This window comes from Rhodamnia argentea, chromosome 3, assembly GCF_020921035.1.
Source record: "Rhodamnia argentea isolate NSW1041297 chromosome 3, ASM2092103v1, whole genome shotgun sequence".
NCBI lineage: Eukaryota > Viridiplantae > Streptophyta > Magnoliopsida > Myrtales > Myrtaceae > Rhodamnia > Rhodamnia argentea.
Genome location: NC_063152.1, coordinates 31442753 through 31466569, shown reverse-complemented (window position 1 = coordinate 31466569; position 23817 = coordinate 31442753). Strand labels below are relative to the sequence as shown.

Below are 23817 nucleotides of genomic sequence, written 5' to 3'. Positions count from 1 at the left end.
AGAGTATGCTTGGTAACGCTTATATTTCTCCGATTCCTGTTATTTTGTCTTTGAAAATAGAAAAAGAATGGAAATTTGTTTGCTAACATCAATTAATTTTTTCATTTTAGGGAACATATCAATGGTTAGTAAGAGATTTGGAACAAAAACAGGAAGAAAAAAAATTTACTTTACTTCTTTGTTCCTAGAAACATAAAAGAAAACAATCATTTCTGCTCGGAATTGTTCTTGGAAACATAATTGTTATCGAACATGCATCGAGTTTGTTGTTTTTAGTCTATGAAAAAAAATTTCATCGTATAAATATCAAAAAGTCGAAAAGCAATTGTGAAAAACAGTTCTCTTTCAAACAAATAGACCGTTAAATATTAGAGTTAATTCCATAAAAAAATCTAAATTGGTATGTCCGTGAGAAATTTACCCCAAACAATTTTTTTAACCACCAAAAATCCTAAGCTGGTACACCTTTGATAAATTTGCCCCAAATTGATGCACCTGTGATAAATTTACCGTCCGTTAGTTTTCGTTAAATTTTATCATCAAAGTACTGATTTGGATGACAAGTAACAATTGTTGGATGTACACGTTTAGGATTTTTACCCTATATTTATCACAGATATATCAATTTAGAGTTTTTCGTGATATTAATTCAATTTAACGAAAATTAACACAGGGTAAATTTATCACATGTGTATCGGTTTGAGGTTTTTGGTGGTCAAAGTAATCGGTTTAGGTAAATTCGTCACAGGTGTATCGGTTTGGGATTTTCTGCGATAAAAAAATAGTTTTAGGTAAATTCATTACAGATATACAATGAGACCTTGACTTTGCATTGTATCTATTTGGTCTAATTGAAGAAGCCAAAGCGGTTACCAATAAGGCCATCGATCGATGCAAGGGAACCCGAGCTCACGGTCACCGCCGAGGATGAGGCCCAGCCTCGGGCGATCCCACGTCTAGGGTCCCATCTCCTACGTAAGATTTTTTTATCCAGGTTATATCCGGACAAATCTGGATTTCGTGTTCCACCAAATACTGGATAGGATATAAGTTATCATATTCAGAGTTATATCCGATCTTCCAAACGCAACCTAAATATTATTTCATAACATTGAGGATCGGGCAAGTCAATTATTTTAGGCGACGTAAATAGAACTATGGGTTTCGACCTAAAAAAAAAAATTGGAACTATGGGTCATGTCGAACCATGACGGACAATTTGTTTTTAAAATTCGAAAGGAAACTAAATCGTCGTACAATCTTGCATCGCACGCGTGAGGTTATAATTTTTCTGTTTGGTAACATTAGCTCATTTTTCTGTTTCCGAAAACATATTAGTGGCTGAAAACAAATTTGGAATAGAAATAAGAAGAAGAAAAAAAACCTACTTATCTGCTCTCGGGAACGGAGTAGAAAAAAAATATTTATACTTAAAAATTATTCCTGAACATAGAATTGTTATCGAACACGCTCTAAGTTTGTTGTTTTCAGTCTATGAGAGCATGGTCTGTACATCAATTAGTTTTTTGTTGTTTAAATATCAAAAAGTCGAAAAGCAATTGTGAAAAGTAGTTTTCTTTTGAATAAATGGACAGTTAAATATTGGGGGGTTCGGGCAATTCAATTATTTTATATGACGTAAAATGGATCAATGGGTCATGTCGTACCACGATTGACAATTTCGTTTCGTTTCGTTTTGTTTTTTTCTCTTTTAATTCAAAAGGAGAACTAAATCGTCCTATACAATCTTGCGTCGCACGCGTGATGTTCAAGGTCGACATGATATTGAGTTTAAAAGCTAGACGGGGCCCACTCCTCCCTAGCGCCACGTGTCGTCTCACCACGAGGTGGTATCGGATTCCGATGGGCCCATCCACCCGTTTGGACTTATTCTCTCCCCCCATTTTTACTTTTGTCTTCTCCAGTCCAGGATCTTACCAAAAGGAGAAAGATATTTCCTAGCTCTGCCCTTCTTTATTTGATCCACCCACTTGTTCATAATCATTTAGGAGAATGTTCCCTTAGGGTTTCTCGGATCTAATCTTCCTTGGGTCTCTGAAATTTTTCATCTCCTTCGAGGTAAATGATGTAGAGAACAGGTTATCAGATCCTTCTCCCCTTCACCCGGCAAGCCCTTTTATCTTGTTTCCGGTTCAGATTCTCGTCTGTCCTTTTCCATTTCTGGAAACCCTAATCCGGGTCTTGCAGATCCGGTCTGCCTCCTCCTTCGCTCGGTTCCCCGTTTCCTTTGGCATCGTGCAGATCGTTTCTTGGAGCTCTTCGGCTGCTTCTTTCGGTCTCGTTTCTCCGGCGCGAGGAGACAAGCGAAATATGGTGAGAGGGAAGACTCAGATGAAGAGGATAGAGAGCAACGCGAGCAGGCAGGTGACCTTCTCGAAGCGCCGGAACGGGCTGCTCAAGAAGGCCTTCGAGCTCTCGGTTCTCTGCGACGCCGAAGTTGCCGCCGTCGTCTTCTCTCCTTCGGGAAAGCTTTACGAGTTCTCTAGCTCAAGGTACTTCAGTTGATGGAACCAGTTGCTACTTTCGCTTGCTGTGATTATCCGCTGTTTCTTGATTGTGCTGTCTTCAGTCATGACTGGACTGGCTGTAAAAAAAAGCAATGAAATGGCTGTAAAAAAAAGCAATGAAATGAACGAAAACCCAGTAATTCTTGTTAAGTTTTCTGGTCGGAATTAGTGCCTTTCTGTTCGTTATGATTTTAGTACGGATGACACTGTCATTAAGTGATGTTTCTAAGATGCCTACGACTTTAACCAAACAGGCAAGTAATTATCATCTTATCTCTTAGTTTTCTTCCCTGCAGTCAGATCTTTATCTTCTGTTGCTACAGTCTTGCACCGCAATTAGTGTATAATATAGTAAAATTTTCTTTCCGTTTTTTCTGGTCCGTGCTCCCAGAATTTTTTTTTGGGGTCGAAATGCTCCCACATTGAGATCTGCATAATCTCTGCAGTGCTGCTTGGAGTACGAAATGATAGAAATAGATTTTTATTTCGCATATGGAAGAAAAAAATTATATTTGCAAATGGTATTTAGTATTTACAGTCAACACCATAGTGGCCTGTGTAAATTTTCATCTTGTAACTAAATATATACCAATATGAAGGGCGAATATTTTGATTTCTTGATGGTGGGTAAGTCGGTATTTGTATGAACAAGTTGATCATGTTTTGCAAAATATGTTCTAAACCGCACTGTGTTGACATAACTTTGATCTATTTGAACACAATTTAACTCGCCGGACGTTTCGGTTGTCTCAAAAGTATGAACTTCTGTAGCAAAAGGATCACTTCTTCATTGTCAACTTGGAAATAAGATCTTTATATACACATGGTCATCACCCATTTTAGAGTTGCACTAGGAGCTGACATGAAATAAAAACTTTCTACTGCAGGCGTTGAAATGTAATTGCTTCTATTCTGGTTAATCAACCGTGAACTAAGTTATTTTATTTTATTTTGCATAAAATGGCTATTTGCATAACTTATGACTAGACTTATGCGTACGGATGCACGCAAATCGCCCCATCCACATGTGTGAATCCACTCACAATATGGCGGGCATGGCTTGGATGACATCATTTTTAATTTTTGTCCGTCTAATGATTACCAACGAATACATTTTGGTTACACTGACAATCATGTAAGCCAACATTTTTTTTATCTCCGTCTAATGTTTGTCTTGGAAAGACTTGCTGACAAAGATAAACTTGGTCTTGCCGAGAATTCTCTCATCTATGGTAGAGGAAGATGGTAAATCTCTTTCTCAATATTGTGTGCACCGTGAGAGGAGTTTTATCACCTCAAATCTGCCTCCCTTAGTTCTTGATTTGTAAGAGAGCTATATATTCTGAAAGATTGGATTTATGGTCACTAAGTGTATTATTTTTTAGTTGGGAAAACTGTTCAAAAAGTTTTAAACCTGTTGCACTTTTGCTAATTCAGTCAAACTTTTTCGCGTTTTGCCAATTGAGTCCATCTAGCCAATTTTGATAGGAAACTGTTGACGTGGACATTGGCTATCTTACGTGGCACGGCCAATGCTGACGTGATTAATTTTTAATAATATTTTGATAATTTTTTTGAACTTCTATTTTTCCTTTTTTCTCTATTTCTCTTCTTTACTTTTTTTTCTTTTCCTTTGTTAGAGCCGGCCGGGCCTCATAGGATGGTCGGTGTCTATGTCAGTAATTTTCGGTCAATTTAATTAGCAAAACGTGGAAAAGTTGAATATTTAATTTGCAGCATTTAAAGATATATGGCTAAATTGACGAAATGCAATAGATTTAAGGTTTTTTGGACAATTTTCCCTTTTTTGGCTACTGTTTGTATGATCTTTGTGGTTCATTGGACTTAATATTTGTAATCCATATTGATAGTTTGTGTATTTTCTTAGAAGTTAAGTGACGGAGATCGGGACAACGTATGCATGGATAGGATGCCGATCTAGCACTCAATGTTAATGGAAAACTAATCTGCTACTAAGAGCAAGAGTTAGGATTTCCCAGTTCTAGTACTTAATACACAAAATCTATACTGTACAATCAGTCCTAGTAAAAATTTTATTATTCTCTCGAGAAAAGCAAAGACACTTGTTCTCCTCTTTGTTTCACATTTATGCACTTACCACAATGGAATATATAATAGGGTTAATATCGTGAAAAATCTTAAATTAATTTTTTGACCACAACCCAAATTGGTGCACATGTGATAAATTTATCATCTGTTAACTTCTGTTAAATTTTACCATCAAATTATTGAGTTGGATGACACATGACATTTGACGGATGTTCTAATCTGGGGTTTTTACCCTTCGTTTATTATATGTATACTAGTTTGGGTTTTTCGTGATATTAACCCAATTTAACATAATCTAATCGGGGCAAATTGTCATCAATGTACCGGTTTCGGATTTTTGGTGGTTATAAAATTAGTTTGGGGAAATTTGTCACAAATGTATTAGTTTGGATTTTTTTGTGGTAAAAAAATTAGTTTAGAGTAAATTTGTCACATGTGTATTAATTTGAGATTTGTCATGATATATTATCATGTGTAATTTGATGACCCGATTAAGAAATAGTGTAGACATTTGTTTTACGTCACTTCATTGGAGCTTGTTGGCGGTATTGGATTGAATCCTGACATTTCATCTCAGCTTTATCGTATCTGTTATTCATGATTTTTGTGCCTATTTTCCTAGCTTGCGGTGGTTGTAGATTTGGTGCAGTTATATCCACACTGTGTTTCATGACCAAAGATTGATTTACCCGCGATAAGAAATTTATTTTTACCTGTCAGTTTAAGTTATTGAAAAGAAAGAAGTGCTTGTTTCTAACAATAAGAGTGCAATGTGCTTCAGTGTTGAATTAATAACCAATTGGAAAGAGATCATATGTTTGGTAATCTAACAATCCTATATCTTGTACCTTGGCACTCTATTAAAGATTACTTAAATTATTTCTATTATTGCATTATTTATGTCGTGTCATAATGTCCAATCCAAAAGCTTAAACCGATAGATGAAAAGATGCCGAATTAATATAAAGCCCATTGAAACCTCATAAACAAGCAATGAGAAATAGGGAGCCTCTCATGGGGAATAAAATCTTGGGCGGAACTTGACTCTAATACTATATTAGTAAGTTCAACAGAAAAACTTAAGTTAATAAGCGAGCATGAATATATGGTCCATTAAAGTCCTATACAATCGCTGTGGGATGCCTTTTTTTGTGGTCGAAAGTGTGGGATACCTTAACATGCTCTATATAGTAAGATTGACAATGAAAATCACTAGTCATTTGGCCAAGTTCTTGCTAAGCCTTGTGACACATCATTGCTATTACATGTCGCCAAATATTTTAGAACTCCCAAGTTTTGGAATATTTAGTTACCTATATATGTTTCTTTAAAGAAGTTAGGAATCCTATCTATTGATCAAAAGCTGAATATGATGTTCTAGAGGCTCGTGTCTTGGGTGACCAAACTAGCTGAAGACATTCATTTAAGAATGGATAAGAAAAAAGTTCCTCAGATTTGAATTCTTCTATTACAAAACCCTCCTATGTTTCCATCTTCATGCCAATGCATCAATTACCATATGAGCCGAAAGAAATGGATCTTTGTGGCCTCATCATTGTAAAAGATGGTTTCCATCATTTTAACAGGAGCCGAGATTACATAGAATTTGTCTTTATGTACTAGTCACAACTTGCACCCTTTATTCAAAAGTCAAATTACTACTGAGTGATTAGGTAGGAATGAAGGCATAGAGAAGAGAAATCCCAGTTCTCCAGTCAACCTGCCTGTGCCGATAATAAGGATGGCTGAATTGGTAGAAAAAGGTGTTCTCGAGTTATATCTAAACTATAAATTGCCGCTTTCTAATCACTTAAAACTTTTAAAGTAAACAATTGCGCACTTTACTTTTAGCATGACGGTAGAGTAAGAAGTCAGTTCCGTTTCATCAGACTAATTTTTTGCTGTAGTTATTGAGTTCCCCTTCTTTCCTTGGTTAGGTTGTGCTAAAATTTATGAATCGCCAACGTGCAAAAGTTGGTCCTTCAGTTGTGTTTGATTAGATCATCAATCATTTCTCTCTAGTCGACTCGCCACTGAGCTTGTTGGATCGAAGAACTTCTTCTGAGTATCAAAGCAAGATGTATGAAGCAACACGTCCATGCACAAATGCTTTTTTCGGTTTCAAGTTTCCTTTTCTTCTTGGAACTTTGATAGCAGGTCAAAGGGTAAATGTTTACCAGAGTATTCGTGTGTATCGTTAATCGTTGTCTCGATATGTTTCAGTAAGCATTTGGCTGCTATAGCTCTGGTCATTTCCTCTAGGACACGCAAGTCATATAAATGCTGATATGGCAATGGTGATTTTCAGCATGAGCAACATAATAGAACGGTATCAGAGGAAAGCAAAGGATCCGGGATCCAGTGCAGAAACTACCGAAAATGATTTACAGGTTTGCCTTTTGATACTGATCATGTTCTTAGCATCAATCCCTCGTCATCATCAATATTAACCATCTTTGATCATCATGTCTTGAAGTTTCATAAAAGAGTTCACAGCTAGCTAGGGGAACTAAACCAGTACCCTTGTCGGGATTAATTATATTCTAATTGATTATTGCCCTGACTACGACGATTACCTATTTTTCTCAGAATGTCGAGGTCCCTACTTTGCATGGAAGTTTTAGCAGCGAAAAGGAAGATTGCTTAAGACAGGCAAAAACATTGTGTCCACTCTCACAAGTTCGACTAGTCATTTGCGTCAATGAAGTGGATTACACATGTCATATCCCAATGCAGACTTCTCTTCTTAAACTTGCAATTAATTTTGGATGAGAAATTTCTAGATAACAAATATCTGGCTCTAGCTTGTTGAAAAACAATTCTAAAAATATCAATAGATATGAGGCATAATCTGTTCACTGTTATGAGAGGATGCAATAGTAATTGTGCTATTTGCTTATGATGTTTTTGTATAGTTGTCTGGCAATCAATGACCGTCACAGCATTCATTTCTCTCACTCAAGGATGTGAACAACAAAGAGAGAACAAACTCGAGACATCATTCAAGTTGAACGGAGCTAAGTGTGTCTGTTTTTTGGATGCAGAATCTGAAGGGAAACTCTCTAGACATGATGGTAAAGAAGATTGAACTTCTTGACATTTCGAAAAGGTCCAAGACTGATCTCCTTCGTAATGTTTTTGGCAAATCGTTAAATCTTTTATTAGTCAGTCTGATATCGTGTTGATTTCATTATGCACGAATGGTTGTGTAGACGGCTCTTAGGAGAAGTCTTAGATACGTGTTCCATCGAGGAGCTACAATCAACGCAGAATCAGTTAGAGAGAAGCTTAAGCAGAATTAGGGCAAGAAAGGTACATGCAAGGTGCACCTCTAGTTGTGTCGCTCATGTATTGATTCTACAATTTCCCCCCAAAAAAGATAATGGAGTATCTACAAATTAACATGATGTTCTACTAATCACTCGTCCATCGCAAGCTCATGCAGAATCAAATCTTGAAGGGGCAAACTGAGCAGCTGAAGCACAAGGTAATTAAACTGTGAATCCATGTGCATGCATTTGTGATCGCATGTGCTTCTGCTGGTTTCACTAGATTCATCGACTTTTGATTTCTAGTACATATGTGATAAATCTTTCTGCGATCCATTGCAGGAGAAAAAGTTGTTGGACGAGAACAGAAAGTTACGGGCTAAGGTGATATCCCTCAATCTCTTCTAGCCAGCGGATACTGCCTGAAACTTTCAAGTTATGAACTATGATCTTACCATGGACGTTTTAAGTTTCAGAACGATGAGCTAGAGCCGCTGAAATCTGTGACCGAGCCTCAAGAAGTTCCTCGAGGACGGGGACTGGACGTGGAAACCGAATTATCCATAGGATGCCCTCGAAGACAACGATTATACATCGATCCACATGAAGATTGTTTGAGCATACACTAGCTGTCTGAAGTGGTTTTGTTAAGAAGCTCCCATTACTTGCAATTCTCTCTCTCTCTCTCTAATTTTTTCGTGATTGAGTTCATGACATCTGTCTGAAGGGGTTTTGTTACCCAAATGTTAGAAGATGGAGGCTTTAATCCTTCGCCTCCTTGTACTTTGGAGCATGTATTTGCTACTAAAAAATAAAGAACGTACCTAGTGTTTGCGCGTGTATGTATTCATATGAGGATTATGTTGGAAAATATGAGAAAAATGGAGCAACAATGTAGTCGAACTTTGAGGCGTGTAATCACTTTCTTTTAGGATTAATTTACCTCACGAAGTTACTATAGGTTTTTGGTAAATTTTTTTCAGGATACAATAAAGTCACGGTGAGAATATTGGATAGCAATTTTAGTAAATTTCCTAAAACTCTTTGCGAAACAATGAAAGATGATTGTTTCTTTTTTAAAGAAAAACGAAAAAAATGAAAGTAACTTTTTGAAAATGAACAAAATTATCCATTATATGATACTAACACAACACATCTCTTAGTGTCTGAACTTCCCATGCGAACGCTTGTATTCATGTCCAAAAAGTTGCAATTTGGACATGGTTGTTTGTGTGTGAAAATTGCCATTCGGACACAATTGTTCATGTTTGAAAAATCACAATTCAGAGACACCTATTCGTGTTCAAAATTGCTAATTCGGACGGACACAACTTTTCATTGTTCAAAAATTGTCGCGTCTGAAAAATTGTAACTCTTCGTTGTATAAAATTGGAAATTAAATTATAATAATAAAAGAAAAATTAACTTTAACTCCTATGTGAACAGTCGCACTGTTTCGATAGAGTTCAACGGTTAATTATCAAAATCGCACAATCACACGTGCACCCGCATGCGGTTATAGTGGGGTCTAACCCACTTGCCCATTTCTTTATTTTGAAAGATCATAATAGCCTTCTAACTAATAAAGAAACTTGCACTCTTCTTTCTATCCTATATGGGATTAGAAAGGCAACTTTTTATTCTTTTTGTTTTCCAAACAAACTTCAACAAATTATAGATGTGTTGTAAAGGCTTTCTTATATTGTACGATGACTTGGGGGATCACACTCAAACTGTCTATGTCTTGTACTTAGAGGTATCAAATGGGTGGATAGGGTCAGATTAAATGGGTCATTAAGGGTCTCAATATTTAATGACCCTTATCCAACTTGACTTGCAATTGATCCATATCCGATCCGTTTTGATCCATATTACCAAAACATACTAATGTTCTAGGAAAATCTATACAATTAAGCATGTATATGTTACATATATAAAAACTTCACATCAAATTAACAAAAGCAAATGATTATTTTAAACAATAAAAAAATTTGCAAATAAAATGAAAAATGATATTACTAAAATACTTTTATGAAATAAAAATCTAGTAAAATTTTTCTCATATTTATATTTTTAATTTTTTTAAAAATATTTTTTATTCATAAACCTTTTTTGTTAGGCCAATTGAGTCTCAAACCTTTTGTACTTGTGCTAATTCAGTCCATCAGTCCAATTTTGATTGGTTGACGCTCACGTGAATAATTTTTAATAATATTTTAATATTTTTTTGAATTATTTTCTTCTTTTTCCTCTGATTGAGGGGTGAGCAATGTCTAGCTTGGCCAACAACAGCGAGGGCGAGGCTCGCTTCCCTTGGCCTTTGGCTAGTCCCTAGATTAGCGACCGGCCAAAGAAAGGACGAGAACGAAAATAGAAAAGAGAAAATTTAAAAAAATCAGAAAATCTTCTTAAAAATTGCTACGTTAGAGTCGATCGACGTCCACGGCATAGTTGGCTAGTCAAAGTTAGCAAGATGGACTGAATTGACACAAATTTAAAATGTTTAAGATTCAATTGGCCATATGCAAAAGGCTTAGGACTTAGTTGCAAAAAAAAAAAAGTCAAAAACTGAATTGATATAAGTGCAATACGTTAAGACTTCTTTAATAATTTTTCCCGACCTGTACCTTTTCAAAGATTTGATTGTGTTGCCTTTTATTATTCGAAAATTATCTGCATGAAAAGGATAGAAATACGGTCCGATCGATATGACCAATGTACATCTGCGAGGTATTTTTGATCAGCAAAGACTAGGAAAAGAAGGAAAGATTGGAAGACCAGTGGGTGATAAATCGAAGTTCCTCTTTCCTGGAATTGTCCTGCCAAGAAAGCTCAACTCGGAGTCCCTGTAGTAACTATCTGTCCTATGCTTTGTTCGTCTTCCCAAGCTCTCGCAAAGGGTCAAATCAGGAAAGGCAAAAAAAGGGGAAAAATGCAAAAAAAAATCATAAACCTATTACATTAGTGTCAATTTAATCCTAAATTTATTTTTGATATCAATTCAATCCTAAACCTTTTGCATTGATGCCAATTTAGTCCTAAATCTTTTGCATTAGTGCCAATTTAGTCTTAAATTTTTTTTATATATGCCAATTGAGTCAATTCGGCCAATTTTGATATGAAATCACTAAAAGTGGACGTCAATTGTCCTACGTGGTATAGCCAACGCTAACGTGGACATTTTTTAATAGATTTTTAAATATTTTAAATAATTTTTAAGAATATTAAAAAAAACCAAAAAATGCTTTAAAAATTATTTAAAATATTAAAATAATATTTAAAAATGTCCAAGTCAATGCTAACTGTGCCACATAGGACAATCAACGTCCACGTTAGTAATTTTCGACCAAAATTAGCCTAATTAACTAAATTGGTATAAATACAAAAGATTTATGATTGAATTGACACAAATGCAAAAGGTTTAAAACTGAATTGACATTAATGAAAGTTTTAGGACTGAATTGGCACCATTGCAAAAGGTTTAGGACTGAATTGACACAAAAAATAAATTTATGATTAAATTGGTACTAATGCAATAAGTTTAAGATTTTTTTGACACTTTCCCTGCTAAGAAGCTGTTCAACCCAAGAGATTCAGGCAAAAAAACTTGGGACTGTACTCGGGACTTAATGCTGTCACTTTCTTCTAATCGTGTGCTTAACCACAAACGCAGTGCCGTGTCCAGACCCACCAGCCTCCGCCAGACTTTTTCTCAGAAACAGCGCCAGAAAAAGCTGGAAAAATGAGATTCTTGGCTTACTTTGTGTGCCCTGAGGATTCTTCCAAGATTCATGCATGCTCTCGTTCATATTGATGGTAACCTTCTGTTGGCACTTAAACTAGGGTTCGGCTTTGCGCTTTTGATATGCTCGGATATCTTATTCTCTCAAACTGCACGATGATCATACTTTGTACCCTGAAGTGTTTTAAATAGTCGCCGGATTCTCCCAACGTTCGTTCTGTATGACAGAGCTCCGCACGATGGCTATTACACGGAAATCGAGAATTCTAGTCAATACCGTCAAGTTGCATTGCATTAGGCTCGTTTTCATCCCCGTCGTACTCAATTTATGCCGGGATTCAACACTTCAATTCACGCCATCTCTTGAAATTTGTGTGACATAAGTATCGTTAGACTTTCCTACATTGTTACTTCGTAGATATTCTGGGAATTGGCAACATCGTCAGGAAAGAGAAGAAAATGGGGTGTGAATAAACTTTTTTAAGCGAAGCTATTGATGGTGACTTGAACCGGCATCTCCTGGCGGCTTGGAGTAAGAGACGTTCGTGAATCTTCAACATTCATCTCCAGCGTGGAGTCCAACAAAGAAAATAATTCAGTCATTTTATTCCGGACGATGTCATCAACCTATGGGGCCGAAAAAATAAAAATAAATAAAGTCCACGTTCTACCACCAACCGAAGGCCAAATTTTCCGCTATTTATTTGGAAGTACATGAGAGAACATATGGAAAAATATGGCCAAAGTTGGAAAAGGGGCCCGAATTCGTAAGTGACTCATTGATCAAGTTAGGTGTACCTATTGTTTTGGACCATCAAGAGTCGCTAAGGTAGCCCACAAAGAGTTATTACGCAAGTTTAATTAAGATTACATTTGAATAATTAGTGCAAAACACACACACACACATGTATATATTTGGGTTACTGGCTGACGTGTTTGGAATTGGTTGACAAACAGATTGCACATAAATGTCACATGACTGTGGCTCCTAGGGTGACACAGGCATCAATATTTGGTACAGATTATTGATTGAAACAGTACATATCCAGGCAGATTAGAGAAGATTGGAAAAGCATGCTTCCTTTGGGAAAAAAAAAATCTCTTAAATTCGTGTTAGGGCTTTCGTTATAGTTAGGAGTAAGATTGTACATCGTAATTTGTGATAATCTTGCTTAATTATTGATAGATCCACGACACACCTTGCTTTTGAATCTCGATTGATTTCCATAATTGTATCTTCTCTCATGTCAACCGGAAATTAATTGGACCCGATCTTTTTGCTGATAATTTAGCACTTGAGGAACACGATCCGCGTGTGTCATGCACAAACACGTATGTTCGCTTCTATCATCATCGAATGTTAATTCTTTCCAATTACTTCAAGTTGAAGTGTAAATTCCTTCATATTTAGCTCAATTCCATGTTCGGATCTTTCAAGCTGTCCTAGCATGGACCTTAACTTTTATTTTCCCCTTATTTTGCTCAGTTGCTCAACACAAGACACTGTCAATGTTGAGCAATGTTTATTCGTGGTCCTAAAGCACATGAACTCAATATTAGGAGTGAGCGATTTCAAGGTCGGTCCATGTTTCACTTGGAACCTATCTTGCATATCCTAGATCCTAAAATCTACCTCGTTACAGATTCTAGTGTCTACCTATGTTCTACTAGTATTTTTAATAGAACGATTGCAATGAATTATCACATCTAATGTTCATCATTTGTTCTTACAATCTGCTGATCACATCTCATATTCATATATATATATACATAATATGAAATATTAACAAAGTAAAAGTCTCTATCATAGATATCGTCGAAAATGGAAGTTCGGACTATTGATTTTAGATTACAAACTCATAATCAAACATCATGAAATCTTGCAAAAATAGAATAAGAAAACAAATACTTTTCTTGGTTTCAGGTTTCAAATTCCGCCTAGAACCTACTTGTCTCGGCACCAATTTTTCAATATTTAAAACTTAAAACCTGTCATGCATATTACATAATCATGCTCAAACCTCTACTCAATAGATCTCAGCTGTAGGATGAAATGGGTCCCACGTGGGCCTCTTCTGGGTGGGTGAAAGGGTACAGAATGAACGGCTAAGATGGGATGGTCGGCGAACCTACGGCCGAAACACATTCACCTAAAGCTCGGCAATGCCCATTTGCACAAAGTAAGATGCAAAGCTCGCAGGATTTGGTAGCCGACGCGGCTTTGCTGTTGGCCCAAAAGAAGAAAGCATTCTGTATTCGTCGGCACCCACGTGGTTAGCGCGCAATCGTTTTCCATAAGCAGTAGCCTAACCCTGGAAGCAACCAATCCCCCTCCCTCATCAACGCCGAAACAGAGGTTCGAGTACAGACAGCCCCACCACTTCCATTCCCATCACGCATCTTACGCTTCCTCTCCAAGCCAAACGGGGCGTTGCTTCGATTCTCTCTTTCGAACGTTGAAGTCCACAAGCAAAAGCGTTGCGTCCCCTCATGTGAAAAGCAAAAGAGAAAACGAAAGAGGAAAAAGAGAGAGCCCGAGAAAATATTCAGTTCTTTTGCTTTGCTTCCAGTAGTAGTCTTCTCTGTTCTTTTCTAGAATATAATAGCGTGTCTGGGTCTTTTCTTTTTTGGCTGAGGATCAGTGGTGGGGTTGGGGTTGGAAGCTGAAGCCCGTCTCTTGCCTTTTGCAGGGGGAGAGAGAGAGAGAGAGAGAGAGAGAGAGAGATGGGTTCTCTGACTGCTGCTCCTCTCGTCCCTTCGAAGTTGGAATCTTCTTCTCTTTATCAGAGACAGAGGTCTCTGTTTCACTCACACAGGCGATGTACCAAGAAGAGGAATCTCTCCATTGTCCCCGTGAGTTGTCCTTTCTTTATTCATCTTATGCTTCTGAGTTCTACACTCTATACGCCCTGTTCTGGGGAGTGTATATTTACTAATCTGAATTGGGACTGGATCAGGTTGCGAGGTTGTTTGGGCCGGCGATTTTCGAAGCGTCCAAATTGAAGGTTCTCTTCTTGGGCGTGGATGAAAAGAAGCATCCGGGGAAGCTTCCGAGGACTTACACGCTCACTCACAGTGATGTCACTTCGAAGCTCACTCTGGCTATATCCCAGACCATCGACAACTCTCAGGTAACCAGCCAACCCCCCCCGAATCTTGATTCATCCGGAATCTGATGCGGCATGAGATTCTGTTAAAACTTAAAACTATGTTCGTTCTTCGTCATAAGAGTTTCGTCATGCTTTTTATTCTTGGGTCGTGAACTGAATAGCATAGCTGTGTGAGAAGCTGGGAGAATCTAATGAAAGCAAAACAGGGGAAACAGAGCACGGAAGCATCACGTACTTGTCGGCAAAAGGAGCCGGATTACGTTTTTTTTTTTCTCCATAAACAAGAAAGAACGGGATTATATTTATATATCGCAAATTGCTAATTCTAAATTTATTTCCATTTCATGTGTTAACTGAGGATCTCGCGAACTGGTTTCGGTTTTTGTAGCTGCAAGGATGGTACAACAGATTACAGAGAGATGAAGTTGTGGCAGAGTGGAAGAAAGTGAAGGGGAAGATGTCTCTGCATGTCCACTGCCACATCAGTGGAGGCCACTTCCTCCTGGACCTGTTTGCGAAGCTCAGATACTTCATCTTCTGCAAAGAGCTCCCTGTGGTAACTCCTAACTAATCATCCACTAATTAATCAACTTGATCTCTACACACCGTGTTCAGAATCGACCATTTCTTGCATATTAAAGATCAAGAGAATTAGTTTTGGTTTGATTAATCTGATCTAATCTTCTTTTGAAAACAATTGAATTGAAGGAATAGACTATATTTTAAACGAAAACGCAGGTGCTGGGGGCATTCGTGCATGGGGATGGGAGCCTTCTGAGCCAGCACCCAGAGCTGCAGGAGGCTCTGGTTTGGGTGTATTTCCACTCCAACCTTCCCGAGTTCAACAAGGTGGAGTGCTGGGGCCCGCTCAGGGACGCTGCCGCCCCTTCCTCCGCCGGGTCTCGCAAGGGGGAGGAGGAGGAGGAGATGGAGACGCAGTCGACCGAGTGGGAGCTGCCGGAGGCGTGCCGCATGGAGTGCGAGTGTTGCTTCCCTCCGATGAGCTCGATCCAGTGGTCGGAGGAGCTTCCCCGGCGGAGCGGGGGCGGGTGTGGGGCCCAGGAGGGCGTGGGCCAGCAAAGTTAGGCCCAAAGCGACAACATTGTATCTGCCTATTGGTCGCTATAGTTTTCACTTGTTCGATGGCGTGTGATGTAAATGAATTGCATGGAAATTGTGTATATATAAAGCCGAATTTATTGAATGAATTTCTCCCAACCAAGGCTTGGGTCACTGTCCAGTGCCATTCCGGTGTGACGTGAAGCGACCAACTATAGAGAGGGATTGGGAAATTTTGGGTGTGGGGTTTGAAAAGATAGATTTGGACTTTGTGCTTTCTTTTGCTTGCTTGATCTGGTTGGACTCTTGGTTTGGAATTGGGCCACGTGAATTTGGAGCTTTCTAGGTTGTCCTGATAGGGCATTGAAATGAGATGAAACCATCCTCATCAGCAGAAAGTAGTTCCCCTGGAGTCAAGCTTAGGAAAATTTTCAATTAAGAATCTAGAAGGACTTTATTTTCTTAAGTAAAGGTCTGAAATGAATTTTATTATAAATAAGACTCCGAAGTATCCTCATTATTTCAAAGAAAAGTATGACTAAGGGAATACTAGTCATTTACTTTTTTTAAATTTTTTTTCTTTTTCATTTTTCCCCTCTTCCCTCCTCGAGCCACCGGCGGAGGTCGCCGGACTCAGGCGAGGGCCACCCATGCCGTCCAGTCCGGGTGAGGCCGAGTGACCCTCGCTGGAGTCAGGTGAGGGCTATCCCTTGCCCGAGGCCGGCGATGGCCGGGGGGGGGGACAGAAAAGAAAAAAAAAAAAAAAAAAGGAAAGGAAAAAAAATTCAAAAATTAAAAAAAGTAAATGATGAAAATGTCATTTAGCCATGTCTTTCTTTGAAAAGATGAAGGTATGTCATGCCCTTATTTGAGAAAAATAAGGACATTTCAAGCTCTTATTTGGAATTTTCCTTAAAGCTTAGAAATATTGTCCTTTCTTAATGTGAGGTTGTGTAGATTTTTCCTTTCAATTTCAGTCATCTCAAGCTTCTTTATGCTTGTAGTCTTAGTCCGGGTCATTAATCATTGGTTCATATTACGAAAAATTTCAAATTGATAAATTTATCCCAACTAAGTTTTAGACTACGAAAAATCCCAAACTGGTACACATGTGACAAATTTATCCCAAACTAATTTGTTGATAACCAAAAATTCCAAATTGATACACATGTGACAACTTTATTGTCCGTTAATTTCATTAAATTGGGTTATTACCACGAAAAACTCCAAATTGGTACACGTGTGACAAACGAAGGGTTAAAATCTTAAACTAGTATACCCCGTTAAATGTTACATCTCATCCACTTTAGCAATTTCACAGTAAAACTTATTGAAAACTAACGGAGCCTAAATTTGTTATATGTATACTAATTGAGATTTTTTATAATAACAAAAATTAATTTGTGATAAATTTATCACATACGTACTAGCTTGGGGCTTGTCGTGATATTGATCCTTAATCTTAATGGTACTTTTTTCTTTTCAAATAAAAAGGATAAATTCTCATTACGTAAAAAGTGAGGAGACAAAAAAAAGGAGGGCGGGAACCCGTGAGCGTTCAAAGGAAAGCGAAAGCACATGTAAAGCCATTGCGCAGGCATTAATGGAAGTTAACGTTGGCCTTGTAAGTCATGCCGACGCTCCAGTTCGGAGGGGCGACGTTGTAGGCGACGATGGTCTCCTTGGTGGTGTAGGAGGTGAGCTTGAAAGAGAGAGATTGGCCGCCGAGCGTGGCGAAGGCCTGGTACGAGGCGCCCCAGTTGTGGCTCATGCTCATCCACCCGGTCCGGCTCCCCTTGACCCACATGCTGGCGACGTCGCCGCCTCCTCCCACGTTCATCACGTACACCAGGAGCCAGTACCCGTTGCCTTGGAACTGGAACCGGATCCCGCCGGCCCTCTCGCACGGGACTCTGTTTGATTTGATCAAAGCACGGTATGATTTTAGAGAAGCGGATGAGTTTGGGAGTTCATGTATAGGAACAGATTTTCTAAAGTTAGTTAATAACTATTATATAGGTTTAACAAAACAATAGAGATTGAATTAAACTCACAAATCTATATAAAGTAGAGTATTGAAGACCTCGAGCTTGACTTCGATTTGACGGAATATGTATTTAAATAGTTCGAGCATGATCAAAAGTCGAAATCAGGGGAACTGATCTTTGGATAATCAATTTTCATCGCTAGTAGAAATCGAGCTTACTATAAAAATCGATGTGTATACCGTTAACAAGGTACGCAAAAGGTGCATACCTCCTATGCATGACCGGGACGATGCCCGCTTTCCACCGAGCAATCTTCATGAAGGCGGGCTTGGCCATGTCGAAGTGGGCTTGAGGGGGGTTGCACCACCCGCCGGCGTTGGAGTCCTCGGACCAGTTCGGCGGGCAAAGGTTGGTTGCCGTCACCGTCGTGAATGAAACTCCCTTGAAGCACCATGGCGACTGGACGCACTTGATCCGATAACATTGTCCACATGCATGGCCATCGTTAAACAGTGTTGAGCTCAAAGCGGCCGTGTCCGTGCCATAGCCAGTTTGAAAGAGGTTTCCGTATCCACAAGCTCCCCCTACATATGACCACCCGAATCCAAAATTGAAGAGCTTAGTCAAGCGTGGATGTAAATACAAAGGAGGGTAAATGACATAAATGATCCTTGAACTTTAGTCCAATGCGTAATGTGGTTCATGAACTTTAAATTTTTCATTATAGTCCATGAACTTTAGCCCAATTTGCAATGTTGTCCCCGAACTTTTATTTTGTTCAATGTGATTCCTTAACTTTTTGATACATATTCAATTTTTAGTCCATTGTTGACTGTATGAAAATGTTGAATGTTTTTCTGAACTTGAATTGATGAAAGAACAACATTTAACATTTTCATCTAATTTGGGGACTAAATTGAATAGAAACCAAAAGTTTCAAGGACTACATTAAACAAATTAAAGTTCAAGGACCACATTGCACATTGAATCAAAATTCAGACAATATTTGTCTCATTATCCATTTAAAGTGAAAAAACAATCATTCTTTAAACGATAAAGATAGAACAAACACTAAAGGTGTATACCCATTGTCTCGGAGGCGGTCTCATCCCCATAAAAGGTGGCATGGGCAAGGGACCAAGCGCTCGGCTTAAACCTTGCCGGCGAGCTGCCATAAGATCCCGTTGTAGCAGCTAATCTCCCGATGACCGCCAGCAGGCAGAGGAGGCCGAACCTCCACGAACAAAGCAAATCAGAAGCCATTGCCACCGCCACCGCCGTTAAAATGCTCAAATTAAGGGCCTTTGCTTCTTTCCAGCTTCAATTCGTAACCTCACGCCTCACATACGAAACATTTCCACTTCTATATATATGTACATTCATCGTGTATGGTGCCCTTCGTGACTATCACGAAGATTGGGAAGCGATTTCAATGTCGCTTGGAAGTCAAATGATGATAATTTAACATTGGAATTAATTTTGGACGGTCCAAATTCATCATATGTGGCCAAGCAGCTGTACGGATGGTTTAGGATGACTGTGGAATTATTAAGTAGGTAGATACGAAGCAACGTGGTTACCTCCTTTTGAACGTAGTTTTGTGTAATGTCCCTGTGGACGTGCGGGCAGGTTCTATCTGCGATGAGCTTATTATTAGAGTCTATCATTCTATAGAGACTTGGGACAGAAATATTAAGGTCTAAGCCTATAATGAATTACTTTTAAAGCTCTTGAAGAGAGAGGCCTATAAGGAAGAGTTACCAAAAAAAGTCATGTATTTTATTGTACTTGTGCAAATTCAATCATTCCACAAAATTGGCCAGAAATTGATGACGTTGATCGTCTACCGGCCATCTCACATGGCACTTCCATCGCTGGTGTGAAATTTTTTAATTAATTTTTAATTTTTCTATCCTTTTTTTTTTTCTCTTTTTAATTTTTTTTCTTGTTAATGACTAGCAGGAGTTTGCTGGCCATTGGGCAAGGGACCCAGCTGTGATTGAGGGCCGTAACCCTCGCCCCAGTTGTCCATACCTTCGCCCAATGGTCGACAAAGGTCGCCGGTAGCCTCCTGCTTACCATTGACCAAAAAAAAAAAATAGAAAAGGAAAAAGAAAGACAGAAAATATAAAAAGTTATAAAATTAAAAAGAATCCCATGTTAGGGCTGGTAGTGCCACGTAGGACAGCAGATGGACGATCGACGTCAATGTCATCATTTTCCAGTCCAAATTGGCCAGAAGGATTGAATTGACACAAATGTAAAAGGTTTAGGACTCAATTGATAAAAAAAAAAATTAGGGCCGATTTGGCACAATTACAATATATTTATGACTTTTTGAATAATTTTCGCTTAGACATGTGAATAATGCTCATTTGCCCTCGTCTCTCGTACGTCATTAAAAATTGTGCTATCGAAGTAATAGCTTTTTGGGGATGTTACTCAATGCTCCTCCAAATTTTAAAGGTAGTACATGTTTGCCTGTAAATTTTTGGATGGATATATTAGGCCCCTTTTTGGTTCAACATTGCAAATGAGCTTTGTGACTTTAAAGTCCCGTCCCTTAGCTCACACAAACCTTCCTTTTAAAAAATAAAAATAAAATCAAAGTTTCGATTAATGACGAGTTTTGACCAAGCCATTTCATCAATTTCACTGCGAATTTGTCCATGATTGTTGGCAGAATAATATCAAAATATCATAGTTAATTGCCTTAGCGGGGTCTTCAATTAAAGAACTCCCCATTGTTCATCAAATCTATACCTGGAAAGTGGAAAGTCCACATTGGCACAGCTGACTATTTATAGAACCTACACTTGGTTCACCACTCTTACTTTCGCGGTTTTCCAGACAGCAAAATTTAATATGGTTCTTTTACTTATGTGAGAATCTTCATCATCTTATTCTTCCGATTCACCATGCATTTTTGATTTTCCCGTGAGAAGGGGTATTGAAATATCACGTTGTTCTTACTATAGGTTCTACATGTACAGAGGAGACCACCGTAGACTTAACTCTCGAGATAATTGGGGCTTTCGCATGAGGGAGAGCCATTATTGGGAGAGTGTTTGTTAGGATTACGCATAAACACGACGAAATAGAGAGTAAATGCGACAAAGAAAAATCGAAACACAAGATTTACCCCGTTTCACCCATAAACGAGAACTACATTCAGGAGATGATTCCACTATAATTAGCACTTCTCACCACTTTCTTACAACTCTCAATTACAAGAAAAATAGATTGTATGTACAATATTTTCTATTCATGAACTCAAGGTCAAACTACCAATAAAATATGGATTCAAACTGTAAATGCCTTCTGGCTTTTCAAGGGCATTGCCTTCCAAAACCCCCGTGCCTTCATGTTGTGCTGAGTATGAACTACGCAACGGCAAGTATTATGATAGGAAATTTGCTCAATTGCAAGACTAGTGAAACAGGAGAGTGCTTCATACCACAAGAAATCATGTCTCAATACAAAGCTCACTAAGCTTATAATCTTCATGATGATGGACACGAGGAAGTGCCCACGACATTAAGGAGACATGTACGCAATCAATTCCTGAAACAACAAGCTCTTCTTGGATGCAGAAAATGATCTAGGTAACTATACATATATACACAAATCACAAGCTACAATAATTATCCCAAGTTTTAACATCTTGAACACAACTTAAATCCCATTAATCACGACTAGCTAAAGAGAAAAGGAATGCTGACATCTCATAAAACAGTGCTTAAATCCAAATCGAAGGCTCTACCGTCGAGCCCTAAGCCCGTTAACTTCTGTTGCAGCTCGGACAGATCGACGCTTTGCCCGCCAATAAGCTGCACAAGGAGCAAGGCGAGCTGATTTTTCAAGATAAGCTTCCACATAAGTCGTTTGCTCATCCCAAATAGTTGGACAAAGAAAATTTTCAGAGGGAAGAGACAAATTATATTTCAGCTGATGCTTTGAGAACAACTGATACGCGTGAGATGAATCAGGAAGTTCCTGGGAGTTACCTCGGATTCAATGCGATGAATTAGCCTCCCGTTTACTGTGGTGGAGGTGCAGTTAATCACGTTCAACCCTTCATCTCCAATCAGAACTTCAAGTACTCTCCTCAAAGGCATCCCTTGTACTGATTCTGTACTAATTGCCACTTCCACTCCTCTCTTGCAGGATTCGACCACCACAACGTTCTTGGGACAAGAAGAACAAGGAGGAGGAGGAGGAGGACATGTCGGCCAATCATTTGTGTCGGTACGGCGTGAGTTGGGTGGCTCCAGTTTCTTGAGTCCATCTCTCTTGTCACTTAGTTCCTGGATCTTGCTTTGCATATCCTTTATGTACTTCACCGCTTCATAAACATGATCAGCCACTGATCTCTTCCCCTGCAATATCATCACACCACAGATTCATTCTTCCCCATGAGATAAATTACTGCAACCGCTGATTAATTTGACGGAAAAAAACTTAAGATGAGTGTCGGTATTTTTCTGTTCAGATTCGCTGACAAAGCGTCTTTCGGAGAAAGATTTGGATGTGAACCTTGAGATGTTCGAGCGGGAGTAGAGATCTCAAAGACCGAAAATGAGCAGCCATTTCTTGCCTTCTTTGTCTTTCAATTTCTCTGTGCCTAATCTTCTTTTCGCCTTTTGGACTAGTCTTTTCAATGACACACCTGGACAAGCCGGATTTACGCCGTCGCCTGTAATCCAGCCGGTTGGTGAGATCCGGGCGGCTGTATTGACTGGATGAGATCATCGAGAGTGGAGAAGGAGATTGCAACACCTGATCTTGAGGTTCATCGGATGGGACTGTGGATGAAGAATGATCCATATCTCGTGCTGATATCACCAAGAGCTTATCATCTTCATGCGAGGGCATCGAAGAAGCAGGTTGCAACACTTGATCTTCAGTCTGAGCAGATGGGATTGGGGATGAAGTAGGATCCATATGCTTCTCTCTCTCTCTCTCTCTCTCAGTCAGTTGTGCTCATTAGTAGAAATGCATATTAGCATTATGTTCGCGTGCAAACTTCAGGTCTTTATTTTCTACTTATTTGAGGAACAAAAATTAGGGTTAATATCACGAGAAATTCTAAACTAATACACATATTATAAATTTACCCAAAATTATTTTTTTCCGCAAAATTTTTTAAATTAGTACAAATGTGACAAATTTATATTAGCTCATCAATTTGAGGGTAAAACTTAACGGAAACTAACGGAGGGTAAATTTGTTACACGTGTAATAGTTTGAGACTTATGATGGATAAATTTATCACAGGTGCATCAGTTTAGAATTTTTTGTTGTCAAAAAATTAATTTGGGATAAACTTGTCACGTGTATACTGATTTAAGATTTTTCGTGGTATTAACCTTAATACTTCCAACCTTTTGAGGTATTTAACCTTTGATATGCCAAATGATACATAGCCTTTTCATAATTGCTTAAACTTACCATAAAATGTGGACTTTTACATTTTCAGACTCGGAATTGTAAAATTTGTTGGAATTTTAGTTTTGAAATCGGGAATGAGACTATTTCAAGAATAACTAAAGAACGCAAAGTGTCGAGTAAAAGAAAGTTAAGACATGGTCAATCTCAATGTTATGTTCTCTACTTTTTCTGCGGTCTGTATATCAAACAGTACCATAACTTTTTTTTTTTTTTAATTTTTGTCATCATTTTAAACTCATTCTGAATGATGACAGAAGTTCAAAAGAGTACTTTCTTGGGACTCGATCATAGCAGCAAGAAAGAGATCATGTTTTGGACCCAGCCATCGTTGTCCTTCTCAAGAGGACGAGACCTGCGTATTCGATCAATTGGACCACTTCCCATTTGCAGGATTGTTTATGCGTGTTGCTTCGAAATTGAGTTCACGTGAATATGCAAGAAAGGCAGTATTTATTTGGGGTTTGCTTGAGATTCTCGACTACCTGTGCATTAAAGTCATTGCCAAGTTCTTTATTGACGCTGAGGAGGTGGTCCCCGATAGGATATGACAAACTAAGGACAGAAATCTTACCTTCCTAACACCAAGTCCAAAAGAAAAAA

General features: G+C 38.5%; 4 protein-coding genes and 1 long non-coding RNA gene across 9 annotated transcripts; 2 read left to right on the top strand and 3 right to left on the bottom strand.

The window, feature by feature from the left end:
• Positions 1 to 1993: 1993 nt before the first annotated feature.
• Positions 1994 to 8704, top strand: LOC115746440 (MADS-box protein SOC1-like). Of its 4 annotated transcripts, none has more exons than XM_048275715.1 (7): positions 1994 to 2513; positions 6907 to 6988; positions 7643 to 7707; positions 7811 to 7910; positions 8035 to 8085; positions 8210 to 8251; positions 8344 to 8704. In XM_048275715.1, the coding sequence occupies exons 1-7, from the start codon at positions 2332 to 2334 to the stop codon at positions 8494 to 8496; spliced, it is 675 nt and encodes a 224-aa protein (XP_048131672.1). In that variant the 5' UTR covers positions 1994 to 2331; the 3' UTR covers positions 8497 to 8704. The 4 variants fall into 4 exon arrangements, with proteins under 4 accessions (XP_048131672.1, XP_030538059.1, XP_048131671.1 ...); XM_030682199.2 differs by having other exon boundaries at positions 8338 to 8704; XM_048275714.1 differs by having other exon boundaries at positions 7637 to 7707; positions 8044 to 8085.
• LOC125314192 lies at positions 7529 to 8441 on the bottom strand. Its single transcript, XR_007197748.1, has 2 exons — positions 8323 to 8441; positions 7529 to 7989 (listed from the first exon to the last, which is right to left on the bottom strand). It is a non-coding gene; the product is annotated as an uncharacterized LOC125314192 (long non-coding RNA).
• Positions 8705 to 13954: 5250 nt separating the features above from the next.
• On the top strand, positions 13955 to 15959 carry LOC115746439 (protein STAY-GREEN homolog, chloroplastic-like). Its single transcript, XM_030682198.2, has 4 exons — positions 13955 to 14462; positions 14567 to 14740; positions 15108 to 15275; positions 15458 to 15959. Exons 1-4 carry the CDS (start codon positions 14334 to 14336, stop codon positions 15803 to 15805), a joined length of 819 nt encoding a protein of 272 aa, XP_030538058.1. The 5' UTR covers positions 13955 to 14333; the 3' UTR covers positions 15806 to 15959.
• A 1313-nt stretch (positions 15960 to 17272) lies between these two features.
• On the bottom strand, positions 17273 to 19848 carry LOC115733691 (expansin-A7). The gene is made up of 5 exons (XM_048275670.1): positions 19801 to 19848; positions 19347 to 19402; positions 18852 to 19084; positions 18035 to 18350; positions 17273 to 17691 (listed from the first exon to the last, which is right to left on the bottom strand). The coding sequence occupies exons 1-5, from the start codon at positions 19846 to 19848 to the stop codon at positions 17379 to 17381; spliced, it is 966 nt and encodes a 321-aa protein (XP_048131627.1). The 3' UTR covers positions 17273 to 17378.
• Positions 19849 to 21239: 1391 nt separating this feature from the next.
• On the bottom strand, positions 21240 to 22731 carry LOC115746438 (transcription factor bHLH36-like). Of its 2 annotated transcripts, XM_030682197.2 has the most exons (4): positions 22303 to 22731; positions 22021 to 22145; positions 21774 to 21984; positions 21240 to 21596 (listed from the first exon to the last, which is right to left on the bottom strand). In XM_030682197.2, the coding sequence occupies exons 1-4, from the start codon at positions 22708 to 22710 to the stop codon at positions 21492 to 21494; spliced, it is 849 nt and encodes a 282-aa protein (XP_030538057.1). In that variant the 5' UTR covers positions 22711 to 22731; the 3' UTR covers positions 21240 to 21491. The 2 variants fall into 2 exon arrangements, with proteins under 2 accessions (XP_030538057.1, XP_048132763.1); XM_048276806.1 differs by having other exon boundaries at positions 21774 to 22145.
• Between the last annotated feature and the right edge of the window lie 1086 nt (positions 22732 to 23817).

Excerpts from the sequence above, each read along its gene's own strand:
- LOC115733691 (XM_048275670.1), bottom strand. The coding sequence starts at position 19,848 with ATGGTAAGCAGGAGGCTACCGGCGACCTTTGTCGACCATTGGGCGAAG. Across the intron at positions 19,085-19,346 it reads AAAACTACGTTCAAAAGGAG|CTGGAAAGAAGCAAAGGCCC; the intron begins GTAACCACGTTG and ends TACGAATTGAAG. Across the intron at positions 18,351-18,851 it reads GACCGCCTCCGAGACAATGG|GGGGAGCTTGTGGATACGGA; the intron begins GTATACACCTTT and ends GGTCATATGTAG.
- LOC115746440 (XM_030682199.2), top strand. The coding sequence starts at position 2,332 with ATGGTGAGAGGGAAGACTCAGATGAAGAGGATAGAGAGCAACGCGAGC. Across the intron at positions 6,989-7,642 it reads CTACCGAAAATGATTTACAG|AATCTGAAGGGAAACTCTCT; the intron begins GTTTGCCTTTTG and ends TTTTGGATGCAG. Across the intron at positions 7,911-8,034 it reads GCAGAATTAGGGCAAGAAAG|CTCATGCAGAATCAAATCTT; the intron begins GTACATGCAAGG and ends GTCCATCGCAAG.
- LOC115746439 (XM_030682198.2), top strand. The coding sequence starts at position 14,334 with ATGGGTTCTCTGACTGCTGCTCCTCTCGTCCCTTCGAAGTTGGAATCT. Across the intron at positions 14,741-15,107 it reads AGACCATCGACAACTCTCAG|CTGCAAGGATGGTACAACAG; the intron begins GTAACCAGCCAA and ends CGGTTTTTGTAG. Across the intron at positions 15,276-15,457 it reads TCTGCAAAGAGCTCCCTGTG|GTGCTGGGGGCATTCGTGCA; the intron begins GTAACTCCTAAC and ends ACGAAAACGCAG.
- LOC115746438 (XM_048276806.1), bottom strand. The coding sequence starts at position 22,710 with ATGGATCCTACTTCATCCCCAATCCCATCTGCTCAGACTGAAGATCAA. Across the intron at positions 22,146-22,302 it reads TCCCGCTCGAACATCTCAAG|GGGAAGAGATCAGTGGCTGA; the intron begins GTTCACATCCAA and ends ATGATATTGCAG. Across the intron at positions 21,597-21,773 it reads TTCATCGCATTGAATCCGAG|CTTATTGGCGGGCAAAGCGT; the intron begins GTAACTCCCAGG and ends CTCCTTGTGCAG.